Source organism: Triturus cristatus, chromosome 1_2 (assembly GCF_964204655.1).
Source record: "Triturus cristatus chromosome 1_2, aTriCri1.1, whole genome shotgun sequence".
In the NCBI taxonomy this organism is placed as follows: domain Eukaryota; kingdom Metazoa; phylum Chordata; class Amphibia; order Caudata; family Salamandridae; genus Triturus; species Triturus cristatus.
Window position 1 is genome coordinate 81,616,796 of NC_140580.1, and position 19,930 is coordinate 81,636,725.

Below are 19,930 nucleotides of genomic sequence, written 5' to 3' on the forward strand. Positions count from 1 at the left end.
GGCAGTAATAAGCAATATTTTTCCTCCTAACAGGTACTCTACCACCGACCGCCAAAACCCCTGGTAAGTGCAGCACAAAGAAAATAAAATAGAGAATGTGGCTCAACGGCTAGAGCGGTTGACCTCGTAGCTGGAGAACTGGGTATGAGTATCTGCAGGCATGCTCAACATCCTGTGATTCTGGGCAAATCACCTTATCTCCCAGTGCCTAACAAAACAAATATGTCTTTCTTTAAAATAACTGGTGCCCACATAAAGCACACTGATACTTTTTAGTCAAGTTTGAGCTATATAAAACTAAAAAGAATATATCATATTAGGAACAGATTTATTTTCTCATTGGGGTTAAACTTAAGGAGAGTAGAGTATATAATCTAGAAAAATTCTGATATTGGCAGGCCATGGAAAAACGTGAACAAAGACAAGTGAAGTTCCTGACTGTAGCTAATTTGGGAGGGGTCTTAAGATACAACAAAGACACAGGGTTTGGTCTGTGCATGACCAAACCTTATAGGTTGGCCATGGGATTGCAGGTAGGGCAAGATAACAAACTGTAGGTAGGTGGGAGGAAGAGGGACATATCATGCCCCCTCACAGACTAACTCCTTGGGTTGAACTAATGCTACACTGTGTGTGGCAGACAGTAAGCACCTCCTGGCTGGTCTGGTTTTCTCTGTGTGTACTTGTACAATAAGAAAACACAGAAGGCTGAAAGAAAGCTCCTCCTTTCTATGGGGTATCCCACGAGTCACTGCAAATGAGGAAAAGTGATTTTTAATGAATGCATTGTCAGCAGAAGAGTACATGCACTTTTGTCTGTACAAAATGGATTTGTGGGAGTAAATTGTACCCCACACTAAAATGCTATCTTTGCATAAGTAGAGAACCTGGTATAACATATCACAGGCCAATAATGTCAATGTCTGCGATGAATCTGTTATAATTTATATTTTCATACAAAAGCTGTAATGATATAATGTTACTTTAATTCCTAACAGGTTAAATCAATTGAGGAACATTTTAAAAATGTCCCAGGTCTAAACTTTAAGCAGATGCGAGCACAGGCTGTCGACAGAAAGGGTCTCTGAAATCTGTCTGGGTATATTCATTCAGCACTTGCAGACATGATGGTGCATGTCTATAAGTTGGTTCGGCAAGCTGACACCCTACACAGTTGTAGAAGGAGGACGGGGCACACTGTCTGCCATACCAGCACACAACAGGCCCAGAAGCATTCAGGGAAATGCATTGTATACTAACACTCACTTGAGTTGAAAGTCTTTAGTTGTCACTATTCCTGGTGCAGTCAGTGTTGTGTATCTCTCAAACACGTGTTTCTGGATTTTTGTCCTTCTGCAGTAGACAAGAAAAACTGTGGGGTGCGGGGGATGCTGTTTACGCCCTTCTCAGATTTCTGCACCATTCACAGAGTGTAGGTGCGTCCCAGATTTCGTCGGGCCAACAACTCACTAAGGAGTCAGTCATATAAGGAGAAGGGATCGCCCTGCCTGCCATACCAACACCCAATTCACCCGGATGTATTGTGGTAAATGCAGTATATGATTACACTCACTTGAGTCGAAAATCTTTAGCTTTCACTATTGTTGAAGGGCAAGCATACTTGGCTAGAGATACACAGCACTGACTTCCCATTCCTAACAATGGTGAACACTAAAGACGTACAATTGAAGTGAATGTTATGAATCACTGGATTTAACACAATGCATTTGAGCAAATTGTGGCTGGTATGCCAGACAGTGTGAGCCCTATTCCCTTGTTTTTACTGTACACAGTTGTGTTCAGCCATATTTGGATATAGGGGGCACCCCGCAACGCGGGGACTGCAGGCCTATTGTTATGCCACTGCAGTAAAATATCTGTCTTCCCAGGCTTATGTAATCAGCAAAATATCTGTCTCCCCAGTCTTATGTAATTAGTAAAATATCTAATAGAGTTAATTTATTGTATTGAAAAACCTATATCATATAGAACAGAATGTGCAGAATAAGTAAAATCAGATCATAATGAAATTAGAGTACAACAATTAACCCAAAACTACGGTGTAGACAATGGGCCCAATTTAAAGTTTGGCAGAGTGGGTACTCCGTCGTGAAGGTGACAAAGTACCCTATCCGCCAATCTAAAGGGCCGCGTGCCTCATTTAGAGACAGTAGGAATTCAGTATGTTGACAACCGTGACCACTCCATCTCTGCTCCCGACATATACCTCAGATGGCCTAACAGGCTAAGGGCTAGTGGAGGTCTTGCCTATTGTTGTGTGCGCTGAAATAGAAAGATTTCACTGCCAGTCCCCACCAGGTAAAACCTGGTGTTAAGACGCATTGAAGACTGCAAAATGCCCTGTACGCCATGGGAGAAAATTTTCATGGTAAGGGGCTATTGCTTTTTTATTTTTGACAACAAAAGCCTACTTTAGGATTTAATTCTTGAAAATGAAAAAATCAATGAAAGTTTGCAGCAAAGCAGTGTCATGTTGACAGAGCCAACATTCAATGAATTGACTGGAATCACTTCGACGGTGAATCCTGCCAATGCAAGAGATGCCCGATGGCTTAAGGGCATCTCTAAATTTGGTGGACAAATACTCCCACAGGCCAGTGGAGTACTTTACTTTGCTTAGAGCTGGTATTTTCATGAGCACAGCAAGGGCCAGGCCACTGCACTATGTGATTCTGAGATAGCTGTATTTTCTACATAATTAAGGATCTACCCCACTTGCTACTTAATCAACCAAATACCTATTAATTGACAGATGTCATAAAAAACAATCCAGTTCCTTGAATATAGAATTGCTGTTCAATGCAGGCTAAGGCCTGAATAACGGAAATACAGAAGGAATGAAAAATAAATTGACTTATGGAAAAAGGGCTAAATCCTTAAGTGAATACCCAAACATAATTTAATTTACCATACCAATATTATGGATAACATTTATGTCATGTGGTCTCTTGATCAAGCCTTTTTTCTAGAAAACAGAGAATTCGATGTTACCATACAATGCTATAACCAGTCACAGTCCTGTTTCACTCCTCTACTGCTCTGATGAAGGGTAGCGCAATAGCCATGATCATCTTTGTAGAGAGTTCCGATTTACAGTTCTTGTTTGCAAGTGTTGGGGAGTGTCTGTCTAGGCTGCTGTTCTAAACAAAAGGGACAACAAACAATTGTCTATTACTCTCAGCAATCATGATCAAGTACATAATTGCACTTTCATTTTGCAGAGATTCATAATAAATCTTGTTTTAATGTTTATTCTTGCTTAATTGAAAAATGTCTCAATGACATTACAAAGTAGAACAAAGGCAAGATGAGAGCATTAAGTAAATGAACTGAATTTTTCTTGATTTTATAATTAGTGGCTTTAATAGGCAATATGTTTCTTTCTAATAGGTACTCTACCCCCAACAGCTAAAAACCCAGGTAAGTGCAGATCATAGCGATTAAATCATATCAAGAACAGATGTATTTTCTCATTGGATGTAAATCTAAGGAGAGTATATTGCATCATCTAGAATGATTCTGATTTCAAAATGTCATTATAAAAACCAGAACAAAGACAAGGGACGTTCCTGACTGTAGCCATCTTTGTAGGGGTCTTCAGATACTTTACAGAAACAGGGCATGGTCTGTGCATGAGCAAACCTTGTCATTTGTTGGCCCTGGAATTGCAGACAGGGTTTGTGCATATATTTCCCTGACTTCGCTTTAGAAGGGAACATGCTCATAACACATTAACACACTAGCCTATCCAAAAGGACAAGGGAACAGTCTGTGGGTAGGTGGGGAGAAAGAGGGACACATCATGCCCCCTCCCAGAGTGAGCCCCTCGGTTTGGGCTAATGCTACCCCATGTGTTTTAGTCTTTGAGTATCTCCTGCCTATCCTGGTTTTCTCTGTGTGTACTTCGACAATAAGGAAACGTAGAAGTGTGAAAGGACACTCCTCATTTATAGGCAGTGGCGGCTTGTGACATTTGAAAGTGATGAGGCGTAAAAGTTGTGGCTGAGTGCATTGTGGTGAGCGAGTGCACATGAACGGCATAAGGGAAGTTCGGGGGAGTTTCTCCCCTCAAGAACATTTTTTTAAAAGCGTGGGCAAATGGTGCATTTTCAAGCATATTTGAGAAAGCAAGAAGGTTAAAGTAATTGTGAAAGTGTAGTTATAACATTATAACATCAATAAGGAGATCTCATATGATAATAACGTAGCCAGCTGCTCATTCAAAATAACCACAGAACCTCATTATAGACTTTGAGATAAAAATGCTGAGCACCTCACAGATTTCTTTATTTATTGGTACACCTTTAGAAATTAAATCTACTGCGGAAATAAAAGATATAGTGATTTGTCGGACTGGACACAGTGAGATAGCAAAGAATAAATATTAAAGGGCAGTAGAGCATTCTACAAGGCACTATATGTCTCTTTGAGAGCAACCAACCAGAAAGTTAACATCAGACAGATTGAAATCAGGCATATACCAGAGATTTCAGGGTCTCCAATATCTGTACAGCAGAGGAGGAACAGCTGAGCAGGTCACAAACTAAAAGCATTCAAGAAATATTAAGGTTAACATACTGTTCTCTTTTTGTAGACAAAATCAGCACATCTGTCTTTAATAGCTGCACAACATTTCAATGATTACAGTCTAGGATTCTCTTAACAAGGTCTCTCTATCTAGAAAGCATTGCTAAAGAATTCAGTTTTTCCCCAGTCATGGTGTTCCTCAGGAATGTCTTGATTCTGTTCAAAGTGGAAAAACATTGTTCTGACTCCGCTGTCGTCATACGAGTGGTAATTACTATTCTTAGTAAAGCCACTCTCTCTGTAGGTAACTTTTTCATATTAAGATTCTGAATTAAACCAAGCAAAAAACATGGCACCAGAGGCCTCCTGATACACATGCATTACATACAGTACATTTAATTCAGTTGTTAGATCCTCTTTGTTGACCATAGGATAAGCTTCCACAGCCTCATTCAGGGCTTGCTCAATAAAGCAAGATCCCTTTTTAGTAATTTGGTACTCACCAAATGCTTTGGAAAACAAAAACGTTGCTTTGTATGCACAATTATAGTGTCACATATCTCCTATGCAATTCGGACCAGACTTCTGATGTTTTTTCTGTGTTTTGAGAAACCAGAATCGTTTGGCAGTCTGCTGTCAATCACTTCTCTGACTTTGTTTGTGCTGGTGACAAACTGACTGGTAACTCTTTGCACAAAGAAAGTCTATTTTTCATATTTTTGTAACTAGTTGTATAATGTCAACATGAGGCATTATTTCATGAAAGAAAAAAAAGAGCTGAAACTCTCTGTCTTGTAGTGTTCTAGCAAAGCCAGGGGCCTCATTCCGATTTTTGAGTTAAAAGTCATAATTGGCTCCTATGGTGTCAAAACATTTCCCAAGATGAACCCAATAGTGGAATATTAGGTTGATTGTACATTTTTGAAAGTTCTAACAAGTTGGGGATCCCTGTAGAAGCCCTCTGGCCACAATGTCTTGACATACTTTCCTTCTTTTTGGGGAACGTGAGAAGAATGCTGATATGCCTCCTTAATCCAAAAAGAATGTATTTGCCTCAGAGATCTTTGTTATTGTATGTTGTATATAAGATTAAGTTGGTGGGCATAACAATGCACATATTGGGCATTAGGATACACATTTCTAATTCTTTTTTGTACTCCATCAAATATTCCACTCATTACTGAAGCACCATCATAGCTTTGTTCAATAAGTTTTTGTTTTTGAGGCTGCTCTGAAAGAATCAAATTCAGTACATGATGTATAGCTTCAATAATGGTTTCTGCACTACAGTCTCCTACATTTGTGAAACCATAGAACCTCTCCACAACTTTACTGTCATTGTTAAGGCACTGAAAGATTAATTTGGACTGTGTTTTAGTGGCCATGTCAGTGGTCTCACCAGTCTAAATAGCCACAAAGTCTGTGTTTTTCAACTGTTGGAGTTCATTTTGATTCATTTTAGAGGTACGCTTAAAGACTGTAGCACTTGCTAAAATGTGCTTCCATTTATTTCACTGTCTATGCTTACTATTAAATCTACAAGGCCTCTGAATATACCTGAATTTGAAGAACTTTCAAATGTATCATGCCCCCCTAAGGCCAGTACAAAAGCACCACAGAAATTAATACAAACAATTATTTTTGACAGTATGTGCCTATTCCTATCATCTCCTTGATTGTGTTTCTTTATTGATTTGCAGTATGCATTTCTTAAGTGGGCTTCAATCAGTGTGTCTCCCAACATTCTCAGTCTCGTCAGGGTTTCCATATGGATTCTCGTGTGTGCATGCTTTTTTATTTTATCCCAAAAGTCACACAAATGACGGAATGCAGAACAAATCAAACATTCCTCTCCCCCCCCACCCATCAAGTGATCTAACTCCATCTACAGGTCCTCCCTCGAGCAGAAACAAGCATCCTTGTACTGGTTTCATGGTATCATCCCTCATCAGCTAGGCTAGCTTGAATCCAGTGGCACAGTGAGCCCAGGACAGGCGTGGCCCAGGCTGAATAAGAAAAATAAATAAATGTAGTTGAGTGTTGACAGCATTTACATTTATTATGTTTACATAAAATAAGGGGACCAAAATATTACTGGGGCAATGCCCAATCATCCTAAGACAGAAACCTCTCCTGTTTACATAGAGGATCGCACAGGTCACTACAAGTGTGGAAAATCTCCCTCTTTAATGCATGAGCAGAAGAAGAAAACATGCACATTTGTTTGTACAAAAGGGATATGTAATAGAAAATTGCACGTCACTCCAAAAATGTTATCATTGGGTAGGAAGAGCACCTGGTATAACATGTCACCGGATAATAATGATCATTTCTGCAATGGGTTGCCATGGGTTACAATTTATAATTTCATAGGAAGGGGTAACAATATAATGCTGTTTTTCTTCTTAACAGGTGTGTTAGGCTCAACGCCCAAACCCTCAGGTAAGTTCAGCATACAGTGAATAAATCAATTCAAGAACATTTTAAAGATGTCCCAGGACTGAACTTTAAGTAGAGACAAGCACAGGCTGTCGACAGAAAGGGTCTCTGAAATCTCATTATCTATATTCATTTAACACTTGCAGATAAATCAGTGCATGTCTATAAGTTGGTTCCATAAGCTGAGACTGAACACAGTTGTATATGGAGGAGGAAGCACACTGCCTGGCATGCCAGCACATGACTGGCCCAGAAGCATTACGGTAAATGCAGTGTATAAAAACACTCACTTGTGATGAAAGTCTTTAGTGTTCACTATTGCGGGTGCAGCTAGTAATGTGCATATCTCGACATGTGCTTCAGTATATTTGACTTACCTTAGCAGACAAGAAGAACTGGTGGGTGATGGAAATGCTGCTTACGTCCTTCTCAGATTCTCGCACCACTTGCAGAGCGTAGGTGAATCCCAGATCTTGTCAACCCAACAGCTCACCAAGGAGGCAATCACAGAAGGAGGAAGCATCACCCTGCCTGACATACCAGCACACAAATCACCCACATGCACTGCGGCAAACGCAGTATATGATTACACTCACTTGAGTTGAAGTCTTCAGTTTTTAACATTGTTGAAGGACAAGCATCCTGAAAAACGTGTCTTGACATACACAGTACTGACTGCACCAAAAATGGTGAAAATTAACGACTTTCAATTGAAGTGAGTGTTATGAATCAAAGCATTTAACACAATGTATTTTGGCAAATTGTGGCAGGTAGGCCAGGCAATGTGATGCCTCTTCCCTTGTTTTTACTGTACAGAATTGTGTTCTTCCCTTGTTTTTACTGTACAGAATTGTGTTCAGACATATTTGGTACTAGGGGGCTCTCGCACCCTGGGGACTGTGGGGCCTATTGTCATGCCACTGCTGGTATGCCAGTCAATGTGATTCCTCCTCCCTTGTTTTGACTGTACACAGTTGTGTTGAGCCTTATTTGTTGGTCGATACCTTCACCCTACTTTGACTATATTGCACATTGGTGATTTGTTGCTGGTGCCTGCCCAGTGCACAAATCTGAGGCAATGGACTTGAATCCAGATTTACTGCATTGTCACTAAGTGCCATTCTGCACATCTGCAAGGGGAGGATCTGTGCAACAAACCCAGTCTGCTCTGTCATTTTAGATCAGCCCTCAAGTCCTCTAAATAGAAACGAGAGGGGGTTGAGTTGACGTGAAGTTAGGTGAGGAGGCGATCAGTGATTGAGAGAAGCCGGTGTAATTTACTTCATGGTAAGAGACATATAGGGTTAATTCAGATCATAATTAAAATAGGGTACAACAATCAAGTGAAAACTGAAATGTAGACTATGGGCCCAATTTAAAGTTTGACATCGAGGGTACTCTGTTGTAAGGGTGACTCACCTCATTTAGAGACAGGAGGGCCTTCAGTATGTTGACAATGGAGACCACTCCATCTCTGCTGCTGACATACAACTCAAATGGCCTGGGATGTCTTGGCCAATTTTCCATCCACCCTATATACAGTAGGCAATGAAATAGCAAGATTTCACTGTCAGTCACCACCAGGTAAAACCTGGGGGTAAAAGGTAGTGAAATTGCAAAATGCCTAGCATGCTGTACTAGAAAGTTCCCTTGGTGAAGGATGTCATTGCTCTTTTTATTTTAGAAAATAAAAGCCTACTTTGGATTTAGTTTTTGAAAAAAAAAATAAAACATTGAAAGTTTGCTGGAAGCCTCTTTCATGTTGACAGAGCTGCCCATCATACTTTCAGTTCATTAACAGGAAACAATATAACGTGAAACCTACCAATTCAATAGATGTCCGTTGGCCAGCAGACATCTCTAAATTCTGGGGGCAGGAACTCCCTCAGGCAATCTACCTGGCTTGATCTTCTTTGTGTGTACTTGCACAGCAAGGAAAAGCTGAAGGCCTGATGGAAGCTCATTATTTCTCTGGGGAATTGCACAAGAAACTATAAATGAGGAAAATCTGCCTTTTGAATGTATAGGCAGAAGAAGAGAACATCCCATATATTTTTACAAAAGAACTGTGTGATTCCAAACAAGTTTGTTAGGCTCAACACCTATATTTTCTGGTAAGTGCAGCATACAGTGAATAAATCAATCCAAGAACATTTTTAAGATTGCCCAGTACTACATTTTAAGTAGAGACAAGTGCAGGCTGTCCACAGGATTGAGTCTCTGCATTTAACGTCACAGCAAGAGACCTTGCGTAGTCGTCACCCAAGGCTTATGCAATCAGTAGAATGTCTAACAGAGTTAATTTGTTGCATTAAAATACTGTACAATTTGGAAAAGCGTAAAAAAAAAAAGTTAGATCAGTTCATAATGAAAACTGGGGTAAATGTTGTCATAAGTTTTAGCCAACCTGCCTTTACAAAAGGGCTACAAACATTATTTACTCATGGTTGACTAATATTGTCCATATTATATTTGTAAAGAGTAAGGAGTTTCTAGAAACAAAATTCATATTCACACTTTGAATGGCCTTAACTGTCTCAAGTTTAGCTCTTTAGATACAGTTCATATAAATTTAGTGAATAACACATTAAAGCATTTGCTTCTCCTCGATAACAACAATCGACTGCCTCAGCAATAGCACATATCTCACCCTTCTTGAACATAGGATTTAGTAAAAAGCTTCTTTGTTAGAGTACGTCCGGAGAAACAAAAATATTGTCCCAGATGATTGAATAGTCTGGTGACACAAGCAGCACATTCAGGTTGAATAGGACCTGGCAAGTTAGCCACCTGAGAGTTGTAGATTTGGGGCCAGATGTACGACCCGCCGATTAGCGAATCGCAAATTGCGTCACATTTGCGACTCACACTGAGTGACTCGCTAAGTGGAATGCACAACAGTGTCTCAGACACTGTTTGCGATTCCTAATGTGTTCGCAAATTGCATGCCTCATTAATATTAATGAGGCAGGCGCAATTTACGACCCCTTACGGAATGGCAAGCATTCACAGGGATGGTCGCCTGCTGGGGTCAGCAGAGCACCATGTCTGTGACTGCTTTTTTAATGAAGCAGTTTTTTTTTTCAAATGCAGACCGTTTTCCTTAAAGGAAAATGGGATGCATTTAAAAAAGAAAAATGAAACGTTTCATTTTATTAAGGGCAAACAGTGGTCTCTGGGACCACTGCCTGCTCTTAAAAAATATTTTCCCACATACTCACAAAGGGAAAGGGGTCCTCTGGGGACCCCTTCCCCTTTGCGAGTGGTTTACCACCTACTTGAAGTAAGTGGTAAACTGCGAGTGTTTTGCAGCCACAAATGCGGCCGCAAAACATTAGTACATAGCATGTAGACTCGCTATTAGGAAGGGATTGATATATAAAGTGGACAACCCAATATACCCTTGAGGGCTTGGGTAAATTTAAATGTACTGGTAGAAATGTGCCTTCAAGGGATTTTTTAAGAAACTAAGTTGTATGATTTTTATATAGGATAAAGATATACCTATAAATCAGGTTTCTCTCAAAGTACATATATTCTAGGTTATACACTATACATTAGTCATATGTATATATATCATTCCAACATAATTGAAAAGAACGAATATATGAATGATCAAATGATCAAATAAGTAAATAGTCAAAAAATCAAAAGAAGCAAAGGGTGTGTAAAAAGAAATGAATTTATATCAGTGAATGGTACAACTATACAAAATTTGGAAGGAAATAATACATTCAATGGTTCCTTCACTCAACAATAAATCAAACACTTTCTCATAACAATATTCAAAAAATTGTATAGAAAACAGTGTGAAAGTCGACGTTTCGGTCTTTAAGTTTCACTCCATAAGACCATCTTCAGGACTAGTAGATTAAAAGTTGACCCCTGGAAATCTAATCTTTATCGACTCAATGTTCGATGTTTCTAATCTCCGCTTTCAATAACCAGTGGTAGATAGATAATCTTTTTGTAGTGAATCTTATTTTAGCGGGTTAGGGAGACACGTGTCTTTTAATTTGAAAGAAAGCAAGTCGTATATCAAGCAACCCACCATCACGGCACATATACTCTTTTTAAAGATGTTACTTATTTTAAATGGAAGTTTTAGCAAATTAATGCATCTCGTGGCTCAAAGTTCCAGACGTGGGGTATCAGGCAAATTTCACCTCACGGCGTGCGTATCTTCCTTCAGAGATTACTGGCAGTTATTCAGCGGTCGTTCAGGCAGAATAGAGTCAAGTAACACTTGACTTGACTCTATTCTGCCTGAACGACCGCTGAATAACGTCCCTTGGTGGCTTCCCACCCTGCCTCCCTTTATCCCACACGGCAGTGATACGGGTATGTACCTTGTGGAGCCACATTCCTCCAGGAGCGTGGCTGGGGTCTGCGTAATGCCGAAGTGGGTCCAGCTCCCTCATGGCTCTGGGTCGGGTGGAGTCTTCAGCATCGGGCGCTTCTCCCCGTGGCAGCAGGGCTTCGTCCTCCAGGCCTTCGGGCTCAGTGTTGAAGCTGATGTCTGCTCCTCTTCCGCTCTCCAACCGAGGCTCTACCTGCATTTCCTCAGGAGGCGTTTCTATTTTCAAGTCCTCCGTGGTGGTGTCGCGTCTGCCCATTGGGGCATGTGACCAAAGCACGTGGGGCGAGGCTATGGTAGTGCAACTCGTCTTGTTAAAGGGACATTGCAGCTCTTGGATGACGGTATCGGGATCAGACTGAAAACAGAGGAGAGGACACAAGTGAGAGGGAAATGGATCCTTGCCATCTTCTTCCAGCATGGTTTGGATAGGCATTTCGTGATATTTGGTAGTGAAAAGCTCCTAATTTCCTGTTTCACTACTGCAAGGCCTTTCTCTCCCATAGGATAACATTGGGATTACCTTATTACAAGTTTAACTCCCAATTATGAAGAGGTGGAATTTTCAAGTTTATTGTCATTGAACTCACAATTTAAAGTCCCGACTTAGGGTGAAGTTGGATTTAAAATTCCGGTTTAGCAAATGCCACTTTAAGATCGTTGGCATTTACTTACTTTAGCCATTTGGTGACCTTTCCCTGTCTCTGGAATACATGTCTGGAGTGGGTGACAGGTGACTTCCTACATTACCTCTAGACAGTTACACACAAAGGAAGGAAAGGTGTTCCTGAATTATCATCTGCATATAGATGGCCCATCCTGAGGAGGATGGCGGGAGGAGCAGACACCTTACACCTCCAAGGGATGTGTCCTGTCCTCACACAAAGGTCTGGAGCCAGGGCAGGAAGGGAGAGCCCCTGTGCATATCAAAGCTTTCTTTGTAGTGTCCCCAATTCAAACACACCACTGGATATACGTACTGGACTTCTGGCACTACCAAATCAGTACACTGCTGGAGCTGTGACTTCTCAGACAGGAAAACGAATTGGTGTGCTGCTACTCTGCTAGGTTGCTGCTTTGCAGGACTCTTCCTTTGTGTGCTTTTGCCTGCTGAGCTGCCCTGCTGCCTGCTATTCCTCTGCCTAGGTGAGAAGGACTGTACCAGCATCAATTGAACCCAGTGTGAATCCAAAGGCTTACTGGCTTGACTCCTTTTACAGAAAAGACTTTGAACCCTTCTGTTCCAACCCTTGGGCTCATCTGCTTGTAAGTCTGTCCTGCAAAGTGGTTCCATCATATACCTGGACCCCTCAAAGTCGATCTTGGGGCTTGCTCCAGTGGAACTGATGCATTCTACGCTGCAAGAGCAGAACGACCTGGCAATGATTTTACAAGAACCAAACTGCCGCATCACACTTATAACCGACGCATCGCCTCCACTGCATGGAGCAGAATTATGCATTTCCTCTACAGCAATGTCAAGTAGATACATTGTTTGTGAAGTTCCATGGCTGAAACATACCCACTGGACCAGGGTGTAAGAAAGTATGTGGTTATTGGGCAGTATGCATGATAAATACTGATATTTACCCTTAGTGTTTTAAAGCTTAAGATTAATTAATTCCATTTGGATACCATATCTGTTCATTTTGTAATCGTGTAAATATGCAATAGCAATCAGTCAAGGCGTACTCCATGAAGCAGATGGAAAAAGGGAATACAGCTCAAATGGAGCATGAATAGTAAAGACATTCGATAAACTCAGTCTCCAGCCTAGTTTTCTTTTTATGGACTAAATTGGAGTTAGGTCATTTAGAATGAAACCCAAAATGCCCTATCTGATGCATAATCCCCATGCTTCCCAGCAAATGTCTTAGGATGTCTCCCTGTGATCAAAGCAATTCACAATGAGGCTGCTGTAACACACAGTTGGAAAAGCAGCCTACCACTGGCATAGACTTTCCACCAGCAGTCTATCATGAAGTCTGGGCTCCACATTCCCACACATAGGATACACAAACATTTGCTACGAGTCACCTGATGAGACAACACAGCTGTATATTAGCGCTTTCCTTCATCCTCTGCATTCTCTATCAGTCCAAGTGTGGAGAGCTAACAGTCTGGAGATCATTTTGAGCACACTTGGTGCCAAACAGCCTCTGACAGTCATCAAGCACCCTGCTGTTAGAGTGCAAGTGACAGAAGCATGACTACAAGTTAAACATGGATTTTGTAGAATTGCATTTCAAACAGTCTATGAAAAAGAAACACTGCTGCATTTAATCTTTTCAAATATTTCAGTTTACTTAATGCTATGGAGATCTCATTTAGCCTTGCACTCCATTCAAGTATGGCTGTGAAAGGACCAAGCCCATTTGTTCTAGACCAGTTCTCGATTCACAAATCCAATGGCTCTTTTTTGCAGCATGAAAGTGTAGAGGGGAGAAGATTGTTAATCCACAATCAATTATTCAACTGTTCTTCATACCTCATAATAATCCATGGATAACTAGATTAATTTATTACAGTGCTAAAAATAACTGGACATAGATACACCTCAGCATGAGGGTATACAAATATAATGGAATTAGCATGTAACCAAATCTATGTATCCAATTTAGACATTGTAGCATGAACAGAACTCTTAAATCAAGAAGTAGGATTCAGAGAATCAAGAAGCATGAGACCAAATTTCTCTGCATCGAGGGTTGGTGAATATAAAGCATCAATCTATCCCTACTCTAGCTCTAGGATGACATCCCTACATAAGCATTTTCAATGGAAAGATCAAACGGTGTCAGTGTGTGGAGTTTTCCTAAGAAGTCACCCCACCATCAATGGGTCATGTAGCATAAAGCTACTAGCAATAGAAAGAGTTTGTTCGGTGATGCTCTCTCTCTGAAGACAAGAAAGAAGTGGAGACCTTTCACTAATTCCAACAAACAGTTATCTAAAATTAATATTTCCCATGATGCACTTAACATCACGCCATCTACTCTGGGTGCAGTTCGGGTTGTATTTTTCCACAATGTTGTCCATGATCCTTCATTGAAACAAGTTGTCCTTGGTTCCCATGCCTTATCCCGTGTGAAACCGCCTCTGTCTTTATTACCTCCAACCCATGTAATTGCAGCTTCTTCACTCCTTGCCTAACTCCTTAAAACAAAGACATTACTATTCATGGAGAATGTATTCTCCACCTCCAATGGAAATATGAGAAAGAAAAGAATCTGCAATGCATATAAAATTAATCTATTAATTCTAAAGCAAGAGTTTCCCAAGACTTGCATTTCAGACCTATGACTTCCGCTAACATCAGACTTGTCTCTTTCAGCAACACAATTTCCCTAACCATTATTAGCATCCCAATTAACACATTTACCTACTAATTAGAAAACATAAATTGTCAAATACGTTTAATAAGTGAGTAGTATCAGCTTCACAGCACGAGTTTCTCATGCTAACGTTTTCTGCTACTTACATCTAATTCCTTTTGTTAATTCTCCCTGACATTTATCTATAAACTGAAGCACGTCACATAATTGCGTTCATATTTTTACAATTCCAACACCTCATGTTAACAAAATATGCACAATTATATGTGGATGCGTTCTACACATGATTATAAGGCACCCCCACAATTTAATGAGATTTCAGCATCATCACCTACATATGGTTCAAAATGGTTGGAGTGGTGCAAGCTAAGGGAGTCCTTATTTTGTATTGGCTCCAAGTGTGTGCTGTCCTAACAGGTTCATTTTTTTCTGTTAACTGCTTCTGTTGAGCTGTGACAGTAGCAGCAGCTCATGAGCACTGAAATTCAGAGAGAGCGCAGAGGCAATGGGAGGCTGCATGGTTCTCTGTAGAGAGTCAGCCCTCAGAGTTAACAGTCCCTCAAGTCACATCATGGACAGGGACATTGCACTCATTTGAGAGGGCTGCAAATGACTGACTCTTGGCACAGTATACAAACATGGTCAGCAAATAAAATCACTGAAGTTCAAACAGGGGAGTAGCCAGAAAAAAATTAATTCCCCACACGTGGACCTGCACCATGAATGGCTGCAACAAGAATGTTTCTCCCCAAAAGGGCTATCCTTTCATATGTTCTATCTTTTTTCTCTTTTCACTCTCTTCTATTTGCACTCTCTCTCTTTAACTCCTACTTTTTCTCTCACCCCCCTCTTCCTATGTCTCCTTTCTCCTTCTTCATTTAACACCTATTTCTTTCTCTTTTTGTCTTACCCTCCTTTTCTACTCAACAATGTCCTGCCTGCCTCCATTCTATTACCTACAGCCCCTCCTTCTCTCACCTCTCCTCTCTTGTCTTGCTCAGTCTCTTACTTCCAATCACATGTGTGTCTCTCTTCCTATCTCTTATCGATCTCTTTATTCTATTTCCTCTCTTCTCTTTTCTCAGCTCTAACTCTTCTGCCCATTTGTCTCTTTCTTTCCCTCACAACCATCCTTTTGGCTGTGTTCTTCCCTCCTGCTCTTCTGGTTCCCTTTTTTTCTCCCTCTCTGTCTCACCTTCTTTCTGGACAGTTGAAATAATATTAAATGTGTTTTAGCCAATGTGATACCTCTGATTTGTGCCATTTGTTTACAAATTTGAACTAAAAAGTAAATGCAGTTAATAAAACAAAAGCTATACGTTAGACAAACAATGGCATGTTTGGTATGCTTCCTCCATAAGGGTGAAAAGTAATATAAATATTCTGTGGCTGAAAAATTAGTCTTGAAAGGTAGAAATGCTGTTCTAGCACTTCTACAATGATCTATTTGCATGTCTGGTTTAAAAAAAGTGAATGACATAGTTTCTGCAGTCTTAAAAGCCTGTTAGTAAACGTAGTTTTCGGCCTTATTTTCCGTTTCTATTTTCGAATTATACATTACATGGAAACTTTTAGCGCTTAAAAGACCAGAAATATTTTGAACATAAGGGAAATACATTTAAAGTATGTATGCCAGTCTTCCCACTTCGACAAAACATTCCAGCAGATGCACCTCAATAAAGGAGAGGAAGGAGAGAAAAGCAGCTATGGCATTTCACGCTCTCCTGCTAAACACAACCTCTTTCAAACAGTGGTGCTGGAACAATTTTTCAGAGTAGGAGTGCTGCCATCGATGTTACATCACCAAGCTCATGAGTACTGTGAAAAATGTAAGTGTCACACAAAGACCAAGGGGCATATTTACAGAAAATAACACAGCACAGCACTGCAAGCAAGCTTGTTGCACCGTGCTGCACCATTAGGAAAGTGAAGGGCTGTGTTGTATTTACAGCAATACGGCACATTCCCGTACTTTCCTCTGCGCTGGTGCACAATTGGCTGCCTAGCACCAACATTGGATCCCTTGCACCATAGTGTAAGTGTACCTGCTTTGCGTGGATGATTATTTATGTGCAGGAAGGGACACCTTCATGCACAAAAAGAATAATTGACTCATAGTTTTTCCTCTTTCTATGTCAACAGCACACATAGAAAGAGGAAAAACTATGAGTAATAAAGGAATGTCTCCTCTTTGCGCCACTCTTGCACCTTGCCTGAGGAGGAGTTATAATCTAACGCATTCCCAGGTTTTTGAAACCTTGTAAATCTGGGAATACACCAGATTCCTAAGTGTTGCGTCGCAACACCCACAGCAACACCCATGGAATGCCCCTTTCACACAGAGTAATGTGTGAATGTGGGCCATATGTACAAGGCAATGAAAACGAGCCTTACTTAGTCAGTAAAGGTCTGGTGTGTGCCGGTGGTGGGTTTTGGAGCACAATGTTACTTATATATTATTAAAGCATGGTGTGGTAGCACACTTTCAATGATAGACTGCACATTCTACTATGGCCACTTATTGTACAGGCATATCACTGATAAATCTATATAGCACACAAACGTTAATGTGTGGAAATCGGGTTCCAGCAAATCTTTGTCATTAACATAACACCAATTAATTGATTTCTTTCGATGGTATTGAAATCTTTGGGGCATTTTCTCAAGAACGTGTGAAAACTACCGCAAAAGTAGCTTAACACAACTCTTCACATCGCAGTCTTTCACGGGAAAATAACTCTGTCTTAACATGGTATTCTCAACACAACGGTAGCATGCGATAAACCCACAATAATGCGTCAAATGAACGCATTAAAATCAACGTGACGCCGCAAAAACGTGAAACACGAACGCAAAAATAGTAGCGATGACGCCAATCGCAATACAAAAATCAGCGAAAACTAGCCACAGGCCTAAAAATCCCACGCGTCCTGCGGGGAAATGCAATTATAAAAGCAACATAAAAAAGGGAGAACAAAAGAAACTGCGTAGCACCATGGATGCACCCGGACCGAGTGCAGATACCAACACGAAGCCCACAAGCCCCACAGACCACCAGCAAGGAACCTCGGGGTCTGTGAAGTGCAAGGAGAAGAGGAAGAGGTAGACGGGGTGCAGTCCGCAGGAAAACCAGATCAGCGTCACGGAGGTGACAGAACACTACCATCAACTGAACGCCAATTTGACAAACGTGAATGCAGTCGGAGTGTCGAGGAGGTCAATGGAAGAGGCCAAGAGGCGCTGGCATGATGTGAAAAGCCAAACCAAGCACAAACCCGCTGCCAACAGGAAGGCAGCAACGGCGACAGGAGGTGGGAGTCCTGCGCCACAGGAGGAGCTGGAGGAAATGGACGCCACAGTCATCAGTGTGGAGACGGTGCAAGGAGTCGGGAGTACAGACACAGCTCGATAGGACCTGACACAACATCAACAGGGTGAGCAATGGACAGGGACTGCGGGGACGGGTGGAGATGGGCACAACGGCACACATGCACAATGATGTGTAGCACACTGCACACCTAAAATGACCCAGGATCATGTCCCTGATCCCCGTGGCACACTGCAGCACACACACATAGCAATCACAGCACATCCCATGACAATGTGGTACAAAGTGCAACACCGACACTGCAGAACAGAGGACACAACTGGGTCCACCCATGCGCAGAAACAGGCCAATCACATCTAACATAGCAGGAAACTGTCAGATTGAAATGTACGTGTACAAGCTCACGTCCGTCATGTAGTCCAAATGTCCACTGTCCCGCCTCAAATTTCAGCACCTCCCAAACAGTCACAATGTACATTGTCATACAGTCTGCATGTAAACAAGAACAATGCGCCAACATACATGTCAACACAATGTCAACATGCATCTCCCCTTCACATTGCAGAGGGACAAATAACACCTCCAGTAGAGCAGACCAAACAACTCATCAGTGATGCTGGAGAGGACCACTAACATCTGACACCGATGCCCTACAACAGCTCATGGACATCTTAGGCAACCCACCCCCAGGAGCAGGGCAATCAAGCTACATTGAGGAGACCCCAGCCCCTGCACAGACCACACAGCAAGAAGCACCTGTCACCACGGCTGGCTTCCAACACTCCACTGAGGCACACATCGCATTCCAATGCCAGGTGTCAGAATGCCAAATGGAGGTGGCCGAACAGGTGCGGGTGGGGTCAGAGCTCATGGAAGCCGAACTGGACCATTCATGGGTGTGTAAGTCCCATCAGGGACCACCTACACCCCACAAAGTAGACCCACACTGCGACAGAGACACATGCATTTGCACATGTCCTGTAATGAGCCACGCCCAGAACCCTGGAATTATCATTCACGCACCCATGCCGGACCTCCGTACAACGGTCCAGTCCACTCCTGTTACGGATTGAGTGGGTGACGACAAAGCTACATGTCCAAGGTCTTACCCGCTGCCAGCGGGGACATGGTTGTGTCTGCTGTACACAGCACAATGTAATGTTGTAGGGCACCGGGGCCCTCATGCATACATTATGACAACAGGGACACACGCAGATAGTTTGTGGGCCTGGCTACGCGCATGTGCACCAGGCCCGTTTATTGGCAGGGTCACATGTACAGTGACGCCTGTGCTGGATGTGTGTGGGGTGAGTGTAAGCCAGCCCGCAAGGAGTGGTTGGTGCTGGCAACAACTACAACAGTGAACACTATTACAACAGAAACAGAAGACACCAGCATTACAGAGACAACTGCGGCGCATCATGGTGGTAGCCGGAGCAAGTACAGAGGTCACCCAATGAGCAAACAGAAGTATCCATGAGCTGTGGTGCACTGGGTTAGTGGCACCTGTAGTGCTGAGCAGGGTATCAGGCAGATGATTGCATCCACGACAGGTGTGAGCAACTCTGATAGTCTGGCAGTAAGAGACTTTCGGCAGTTGGTGTTTGGAGGTGGTCCTGGCGGTGGTGGCATGTGCCTCCTGCGGTGATGCGATGTCCGGGCCAGTCAGGACTCGATTTGATGTGTGAGCCCTGGTGGACCACAGTTAAGGCCGGAGGCAGCGGACAGCGCAGCACCACATACACATGGCATTGATGACCCAAGGCCATCCAGTATCTCAGCAAACAGGGTCCCTGACTTGAGCTGCACAGAGTTAGTGGCCCCGGAGCACTGCGGCCGGCACAGGCACACCGCCACCGGGACAGTGACTTGCGGTGCAGTGAGATAGGGCCACGCGAGCCTAGCGGGTCCACATCGATGTCC

General features: G+C 42.1%; 1 protein-coding gene across 2 annotated transcripts in view; it reads left to right on the plus strand.

Annotated features, from left to right (window-relative positions):
• Positions 1 to 19,930, plus strand: part of LOC146866842 (uncharacterized) — a 171,629-nt gene that overhangs the window by 142,194 nt on the left and 9,505 nt on the right. For both annotated transcript variants that reach the window (XM_085602380.1, XM_085602390.1), the window contains 3 exons: positions 34 to 63; positions 3,412 to 3,441; positions 6,961 to 6,990. In XM_085602380.1, coding sequence (XP_085458506.1) covers positions 34 to 63; positions 3,412 to 3,441; positions 6,961 to 6,990 — 90 coding nt within the window. The remainder of the gene's footprint in view (positions 1 to 33; positions 64 to 3,411; positions 3,442 to 6,960; positions 6,991 to 19,930) is intronic.